Source organism: Rattus norvegicus, chromosome 4 (genome assembly GCF_036323735.1).
Source record: "Rattus norvegicus strain BN/NHsdMcwi chromosome 4, GRCr8, whole genome shotgun sequence".
Lineage (NCBI taxonomy): Eukaryota > Metazoa > Chordata > Mammalia > Rodentia > Muridae > Rattus > Rattus norvegicus.
Window position 1 is genome coordinate 63904950 of NC_086022.1, and position 9068 is coordinate 63914017.

General features: G+C 50.2%; 1 protein-coding gene across 1 annotated transcript in view; it reads right to left on the minus strand.

Moving 5' to 3' along the window:
- Akr1b1 (aldo-keto reductase family 1 member B1) overlaps window positions 1-8366 on the minus strand; it is a 14094-nt gene extending 5728 nt beyond the window's left edge. Inside the window, exons 1-7 of the mRNA NM_012498.1 lie at window positions 8263-8366; window positions 3314-3481; window positions 2597-2713; window positions 1576-1653; window positions 1165-1287; window positions 661-767; window positions 268-349 (exon numbers count right to left, since the gene is read on the minus strand). Coding sequence (NP_036630.1) covers window positions 268-349; window positions 661-767; window positions 1165-1287; window positions 1576-1653; window positions 2597-2713; window positions 3314-3481; window positions 8263-8328 — 741 coding nt within the window. The 5' untranslated portion in view covers window positions 8329-8366. The remainder of the gene's footprint in view (window positions 1-267; window positions 350-660; window positions 768-1164; window positions 1288-1575; window positions 1654-2596; window positions 2714-3313; window positions 3482-8262) is intronic.
- Between the last annotated feature and the right edge of the window lie 702 nt (window positions 8367-9068).

Here is a 9068-nt window from a genome sequence, read left to right on the forward strand (position 1 = left end):
TAGTAACCGGGAAGAGCTTCTAAGAACAGCACTAAACGCTGGGCTGATGCCTGTGCCGCACATAGAGACGGTGGGGACAGGCACTATTGTGCCAGGGCCACGTGTCACTTAATTCTCTCAATTTCTACATCTGTGCCCCTGAACTGCATTCTAGGACTCCAAACCACACTTCCACAGAGGGCTTCAGGCTCAGCCCCCTCCACTCCTGACTGACAGGGACCACTGTGAGTGTAGAGTTCAGTCAAAAGTACCAAGAAGCATCCATACCTGGGCTGTAGTTTTATTGTACTTGGCTGCAATTTCCTTGATCCTGGGATCCTCCAGGAGAGAGGGGTCCTCAGGCTTGGCCCTGGAGCAGAGAGATGGGGAAATCAACAATCTTCACCACTGCCACTCAAGGCAGCCGGCCACCTAGCCCTGATCCTCCCACTGACTCCTGGGTGGTTGGTCAGGCTCCTAGACCGAAGCTGGGTCATGATCTACCTGCTGACCCTTTGCAAAAGAATATATATCCATCTCTTGCTCCTAGAAACATGAACCTCCCAGGAAGCCCAGAGGACCCACGGAAGGCCTGCAGCCAGCACAGAAGCATTCTCTCTGACAACCAATCATTCCCTTTGGTTATTTCTTATCTCCAACAGTGCTCCCACAGAAGCTCACCAGGGCCTGTCAGGAGAACCAAGGGGACTGTATGCAGTCACCACGATGCCTTTGCAATGGCAGTACTCAATCAGCTTCTCCTGAGTTAGGTATGGGTGGCACTCGATCTGCAACACAAGCAGGAGGGGTGACTGTGGCAGTGGACACAAATTCATGTGACGTGGTCAATGTCCCTTTTCTCCCCACACAGAAATGTCTGCCTCCCAGATAAGCTGGAACAACTCTCCACATTTCCCAGCTGATGGCCTTCACATTAAGAGCAAGAATAATTTTGTTGCCAATGCTCTATGGCCATAAGCCCATAAGGCCTTCCCTGGCCTTGGCCATTATCAATAGATAAAAGCCTGCAGCTCTCACCAGCTACCCACGGCTTATGTTAGAAGCCACGTCTTTGCTGACTGGCCTCAAATCCTATCCCTGCAGAGCTTCTACTCTCTGTGGTCCACAGGCTAGAGCCAGGACTGGTAAAACAGCATGCCAGCATCCTCCCTTGGGGACGCTTACCTGGTTAACAGCAGGCTTATACTTTAAGCCAGGTTTGTTCAAGATCCTCTCAATCTGAAGAGGGTTGAAGTTGGAGACTCCGATTGCTTTTACCAAACCTTCATCCACTAGTTGCTCCATAGCCTAAAAAGAAAAGAGATCTGAGTTCTAAAATGAACTCCAAGAGAACAAGAACCAGAAGCATGTTTGTGTCCAGCACTTTACAGGTGAGCCCTCCCATCCGCGGCCAGACCCTTCTATCTTTCAGAAGCCAAGAGGAAAACTGGACTGGCTTTCACGAGACTTAGCAGACAGACACAGAGACGGAATGATCTAAGCACAGGACATGGCAGAGCAGATCACTCACGCCTGGCTTGCACACAATAACAGGGTACCAGCAATAAACACGGGTCTCAGCCAGGGGCATCTTACCGTCCAAGTGTCCACAAAATCGGTGTCACTAGGAATCACGTTTCCCGATGCATCCAGGGGGAAATAGTCAGGCCCAGGCTGTCAGTAACAACAAGCACACACACAAAATCATCAGTGACACTTCTTCACAGACTTATTAATCTCACAGCACTACAAACTGTGGAAGATGGTAAGAGGTATATCTGGTAGCCAAGATGAAAAGGAACCAGAAAGTGACCCCGATGGGAATCCCTGTCATGACTGGAGCTGTGAGGGTGTCAAATGGAGATTCAGACATATCCAAGTCTCTGAGCCCAAGCCTGACATGGAGAAGGGCCTGTGGGCAGGGTAGGGAAACTCAGGCACTGTGAGTCTCAGTGGCTCTCAGACCTAGAAAGCTATCACTCTGCCTCTCTCTTTCTGGCTTGTCATAAAAAACACAGGGTGAAAATCTAGTCCCTCGGGCCCCAAGAGACCATGGTAAGCTAAAACAGAGTGGAGGATAAAACCAGTGACCTTTCCATCTGGGTCACCACACAGAAATACAAGAAGTGACTCTGAGATCTGCGGGTCACCACACAAATGAGACTGGCATGCAACGGAGGTGCAGACTCATGTGTGTGTGTGTGTGTGTGTGTGTGTGTGTGTGTGTGTGTGTGCGTGCGCGCGCGCGCGCAGGCGTGCATCACATGTAAGCCCCAGAGGAAACTCAGCGGGGCAGGCTTCACCTACAGCCGTGTGCAACAGGGACAACAGCAGTCCTGTCAGCCATATTTACTGTCAGTTTTAAGTTCTGGAGGCACTGAGTGAAAAGAGTGGTGTCCCCCAGACTCCAAAGGCTGCATCTGAGCCACCAGCGCTTCAGACAGTGCAGAGAGGCCTGAAGTTGGTTTCTAATACGTTTTAGGTGATGACGCTGATGCTGGCCCAGAAGCACACCCCAAGCAGCAGAGACAAGATGAGTCAAGCACCTATAAGGTGCTGAGAAGAAAGAGAAGACCGCACCTGAACCGCTCGGATCCAGCCCCCGTGTGCCTCTCACCTTGAAGCCAGTTGGCCAGTGAATAAGGTAGAGGTCCAGGTAGTCCAGCTGCAGGTCGCTCAGCGTCTTCTGGCAGGCCCCTTTCACCATGCTCTGGTCGTGGAACGTGCACCACAGCTGGAGCCAGCAAACGGCACAGGTTACCCTGCCATGCCAATGCCTCTTCCCGGCTGGGAGCCACACAGTCCCAAGGCTGAGGACACACATGCTCTCCTCTCCCCATAACCATGACGCTAGGAGTAGCTGGAGAGTTTCCAGTTCATACTGCGGATCCCAACTTCCCAAAGGCAAGTGGGGTGGTCAGGTCAAGAGCACCTCACAGAGACTAAACGAGGCACGGCTGTAGATCAGGAGGTGCTAAACACATGCTCTAGGTCTACTTCCCAGCCAAGCTGGTCCACATGGAGCCAGCATCGCCCTCCAATCTGGGCTCCTTTGTACATCCACAGCCTCTAGCTAAAACTAAAGGCCAGCAGTGAAACCCAGTTTGTCAACTAACTTAACTCTGTCCCTGAAGTCACTCCTTACAAGGGCAAGTCAACCCCCAACCAGGCTCTCATCTACAGGCCCAGCAAAGAGATACACAGGTGGACAAGTAACAGGTCCACCACCCGCCCAGCACTAACCGCCATCATGTTAAGGGTGGACCTGACTGGCAGCTGGGTCCCCCTGGCTGGGAGTGAACTGGACCCCAGCATCCTCACAGATTGGTGGTACCTTGCTGACAATGAAGAGATCCTGGCGCTTCACCACCTGCTCCTTGAGCTTCTCCTGGAGGGCCACCCCCACCTCCTTCTCATTCTGGTACACCTGGGCGCAGTCAATGTGGCGATACCCCATGTCGATAGCAACCTTCACAGCCTCGGTCACCTGGCCAGGAGGAGACTGCAAAGGGAGGAATGTCAGTCATCGATTAAAACCCAAACCAAACAGAGCCGTGCCTGCCCAGAGCCGAGAAAGGACAGTGGGGTTAGTAATCCTGGATCAGGCTCCTGTTCTGAGGTTAGGCCATGTCAGGCCAACACGCATTTATGCTACAGCATTCCAGTCAGCCCCCGACAGGGGTGTCAATTTCACCTCAGCAGAGCCTGACAGCCACAGGCCAGCAGCCTAGGTATGATCCTCTGAAGGCAGAAGCATGAACACTGTGAGGTTTGGGGTAGCCTGGTCAGAAGAAAGAAAAAAAAAAAAGCACTAGCCAAGATCTATGTAACAAAAGGCACCATTTCACTCAAATAGTTCATGGCATTTATCACAGAACAAGAGCTCAACTGCTGCTGACCCAGGAGGTGGGCACGGACATGGACACGTGGTCTCTCAGAGGTAACAGCAGACAGAAGTGAGTGGAAAGGGAAGATGGCTCCTTGCAAGATTATCACCTGAGCTTGGTAAGGAACGTGAGAAGCCTGGCCACTGAGGAGGAGGAAGAAGAGGAGGAGCCTGCATAGTCCTGAGCTTCACCAGTCCCCGGACTGCACAGCACTGTTACCCATCCCCAGGCTGCTCTTGCCAAGACTAGAGAGCCAAACAAGACCCTGCGCTGGGCGCCGCTGAACGAACACAGCACATTCCTCTGGCGAGCTGGGGCAAAATCGGATGAAAAAGAAAACTCCCCAAGGCCATCAGCAGCCGCCAACGTCTGTTTTGTCTGGAGCCTTGTGAACAAAACAGTCAGGGGATAAAACAGCAAACAGCAGAAGAAGCCCATCCCCAGCACCTGTGGGCAGTGGTCTTTGCTCCTCACCCAGTGGGGAAGGACCTGCCCGGTGGAAGGGCCACAGCGTTCTTAGGACTGAGTTACCTTCACTACGTGCCTTTAGACTGCTTGGCCCCCCTCTCATTTCCCTGGAGGACCCAAGAGTGCACCTGTAGCTTAGCTTCTCCACAGGTTCCTCCTGTGGTTAAAGGAACTATCTCGGCCTATGCAGGGAAAGGCTCTCCCGGACAGGGCCCTCTGGGGCAGCCAGACACAGCCATGGCTGGTACTAGCTGTGAGGGAAAAGGAAAATCCCTGATTGAGAAAGACCACACAAGAGGGGCCTGGAGAGTGTGTGTGTGTTTCTCCTGCCTCGGACATACGATGAATTTATAGCAGGATCCAGGGCCCTTGTGCTGACTCTCATGCTCGCCTTGTAGGAAGCCTACTTAGAGCCTGGCAGAGCTTGGCTTTGGATAGAGCGCTGGGCACAAGGTCCAGGCTGGGCAAAGCCACCCGACATTTGCCACAGCCACTCACACAGAAGCAGGAACATGGCGTGAGCCGAGCGGGGCTATGGTACTCCATTTCAGGACCTGCGCCCACCCGCTGAGGAATCATCCTGGAGTCCTTTGCTGGGAGAATGAGGGCTCGCAACTCCTTGAGAGAATGGGGTCTCAAACGTCTCAATTCTGGTAACCTAATTTATAACCCAGAATGGAATCCAAACCGTGAATCTAGTGACTGTCATGGCTATTGCAATGAGGCCCCACCCCTACCCCAACTTTTCTGCTTGCCTTCTGCGTGAGGTTAACCTGGCTTTTCTGTTCCTCCAAGCTAGAGTGCAGCATGCACTGAGACTACACTGTCGCAGACCAACACTACACTGAGCGACGTCGTGGAACATCTGACGCCAAACCAAAACCCACAGGAAAAAAATTCTGTGTGATGTTTTCACGGAAAGACAAAGACAGATAAAGGCTCAAAGCGCAGGTCAGGAGAAAGAACACTGCTTCCAGGGGCTTCCTTCCCACACAGGCCAGAACCCTGGTGGCTTAGTAAACAGGCTTAAATGTACCACCTCCCCAAGTCTCTGACAGAAAACCCCCAGAATGATCACAATGTGCCACCTTTCATGCCCTACCCAGTCGCCACAAAGAGCACTTCCCACTGCTGGATTGAGAGAAACCAGCCTCACTTGTTTGTTTTGATGGTATAACCTCGCCTCACAGTTCAAGAACTTTAACGGTGATTCCAAGAGATGAAGACTGAACCCTCAAGAATGGCCTTTTCCCCAGCCTGAGAACACTGAAAGCCCACAGCCTAGTTTAGCAACAACACTAATAAAACGTGTTCTACTGTTATCGGTCAATAAAGCTGTCCGGATTTTAAGACACATCTCCACTCCACAGAGATGTAGCTCCAGGACCGGCCCTGCATAGACAAGATATATTTGATTTTTTTTTTTTATCTTAAATATGGAAAGGTTGAGGAGTGTAGCCTGGTCACTGGCAGGCCACCAGAAAACCAAACTCCTACTTCAATGAGCACAGCATTTCTCCCTGACCACAGGCTCTAGGACTGTCAGTGGACACTTGCTTTAACTCATGAAATGGCAGGAGGACCCTTGCACAGTTTTCTTCTAAGGACAAGTACTATTATCCCAGAGAGGCAAAAATCACACTCAAAAAGCAAGCAAAGAAAATATATCACAGCTTAAGAATGCCATGTGACCCTGTGAAAGGGAATACAGGGCGTGAGCACATATATAGTAGTTTTATCTGAGATACCAGAATCCAATTGGGATACAATTAGGCCAAAAAGAAAAAAAAAGTTCACCTCAAGAGACTCATGGTTTTGAGGCACAGAGGGCATTAACTGGAAAATAGTCTGAGAACACAGCTGTCCCTACATTCCTAGCAGCAATTCCTAGCCTATGTGTGGAAGAGACAATGGCCGTGTCCTTCAAAGATTTTCAACTAGGTCAAAACATTATCAGTAAAAGGGCCTGGTGGTCTGTATCAGGCCAGCTCTGCCTTAAAGGCCTCCTGACCACACAAAACTTAAAACAGTATTTTAATGTAATATTGTATATTTAGCATGCATTTGGGGGGTCCAGAGGGCAGGCAAGTTGGCCAGGAAGAAAGTCCATGCAAGTAAGAGTGTCTCCCAACTGCCTCAAATCCTCACCTCCCAGGAGAAACAGATTCCCTCAAGGGAAGAGTGGATCATACCCTGTCAGAGTCCCGCTGTGGTCTGTGAGGTACCAGGTGGCCACAGATGAAGTTCCAGAACAAGAGACCGCACCCACACACCCTCTGTGACCATCACAGTGACTATGATATACTGTGTCATCTATGAAGGAACGCCACACATGTGCAAGGAAAGTATTAAGTTGATATTCTTTTTTTAAAAAGGGAAATCTGGGGGCTGGGGATTTAGCTCAGTGGTAGAGCGCTTGCCTAGGAAGCGCAAGGCCCTGGGTTCGGTCCCCAGCTCCGAAAAAAAAAGAACCAAAAAAAAAAAAAAAAAAAAAAAGGAAATCTGGAAGTCTCGGCTGTCCTCCTGTCTCTCACTGCCACCCTTCGTCCCTCCACGCTCTCTGCACCAACCTCCCCCTGCCCCCAGACACAGGCAGACATTTTCTTCACCCTGCCCTAACTCAACATGACTTCTGGATCCATTCTACAAGCCAGGCGCTGCGGGAAGTGACAGGAATATCTGTGAAGGCGGCAGAATGATCTATACATTAAAATGTATGTAATTTTAAACAAACACCCAGCTCTCTGGGGCTGTTGCATCCGCTCTAGCCACCGGCTTATGAATGTTTACTCGTGTTTACCCGAGAACTGATCTCAAAATGCTTTTCTAAAGTTATGAGCTTGGTTTTTAGAGAAATGGGACAGAATTAAAGTATCAGCATCCCACCCATGTTGAGGGTCGTGTATTACAAAACCACTGTAGTTATGTGTGCCTTTACTGTGCTGTGTTTATTACAGCAAGGAAACCATCTTTCTTATCCTTCCAATGCATAGAATTTAATCTGGTATGATGGTTCTCATTCAATCACATCTTTACAGTCACCAAGGACCCTTTGGAAGGAAACGAAAGCCGCACTTGCTAATCTACTGGCTTAGAAACACATTCAGAGAAAGACAAGTCTATGACTTGTTTCTTATTCACCATATACATTACCCACTTTAACTGTAGTCTGGGTAGAAACAGACTGTCCAGTTTCAAACCATCTGAACTCAACCCTGCATGATTTTCTCTTTCCTTCACTGTGTCTAAGTGCTTACATACAGCCCAGGTTCACCCATACTCCAGGTTCTTAAAGATCCAGGTCACAGCAGTAGCTTAAGAGCTGGGTTTTTCTGCTTCAGCAATACCACCAAAACTGGTTCCTTATTTTTCAAATAATCAAATCAGTTATAATTTTTAGTTTTTAATTATCGGTTCTTTCTTTTTGTATTTCACTCTAACGTATCAGGCCGTCTTCTCAAGCCTGCTGTGTTGTGTTGGGGTTTGGGGAGGGTGGCACCCAGCAAAGCGGAAACCAGATTAATTCTAGAGGAGTTCCGCACCCGTTAAGAGCTGCACTCAGCGATTTAAGGAAAAGAGAAACAGGCTGGTTCACTGCAAACTCTCGCCTCCTAATTTAATTATCTCAGGCCTATCGGCCCAAGTGGCTCATTCCCGAGAGGGCAACATCTGCTCCAAGTGAGGTCAACTCACTCGTGAGTTTGGGGTGCCAGATGACAAATCTAGAGCCCTGCTTCAGTTCCTCTCACCCCCGTGGGTGTGTCTCCACCTGGGGCACCCACGCGGACTCGCGCAATGCTCGCCCAGAGCCCCACACGCGGGGCCGCGGCCGGATGCGCCCACAGGCCCCAACCACCCGAGCCCCGCTCCGCGCAGGCCGCTCAGGGTCACCCAGCGGGTGGCGGGCCACGCCCTGATGAGCACCTACCTTCCAGGTGCCCAGACCCAGGGTGGGCATCTTGGTGCCGTTGTTGAGTTCCAGATGGCTAGCCATGATTGCTGCAAGTTACGCACAACGACCCGCAAGAGTGCAGCGCTGGCTCCGGCGCGCACCTTTAAATAGCCCCAACAGCCTGCAGAAAGGACGCCTGCGATTGGCGCACGGCTAAGAGACGGCGCCTTCTGATTGGTCTCTTCCGTGGTCCTTAAAGGGTCAGCGAGGATGCTTCTTTCCCTAGGTCCTAGAGGCACGGAATTCTCCAGCTGCTCTGCGCCCCACGTGGCAGAGTGTTTGCCTGCTGTTGAAGCACCAGACTAAACGCTCTGAAAATAACCGGCAGACTAGAGATAAGGAGACTGGGAAAAGGTTTTGGTTTCATTTTAGAGGCCAGAAAAAGACGCTTGTGTTTTTTTCTAATCTCAGAATAATACTCTTCTGGAATCCTGCACATCTTGTTTTGAAACTGATGGAGCAGATAGGCGTCAGGTGTACTTAAGAGCTTTTTTTTTTTTTTTTTTTTTTTTTTTTGTCTTATGTTAAAAGTTAAGCTTCAGGTGTATTTAAGCCTCCCCCTCCCTCAGCCCCCTCAATTGAAATGATTGTAACCAGCTTTGCAAAATACTACAAAATGCCCGCTTGTAGTAGCTTTCTACCATTACCAGTGTCTGAACATGCTCAATCTGGTTCAACAAGCCTTGATGCGAAACCCAGCAACCGTTAGCTATAAACCCTCATAAGCTTGATCTCCGGATCACACATAAATGATTTGGGAAAGTAAAACTGTTGAGCGGGCA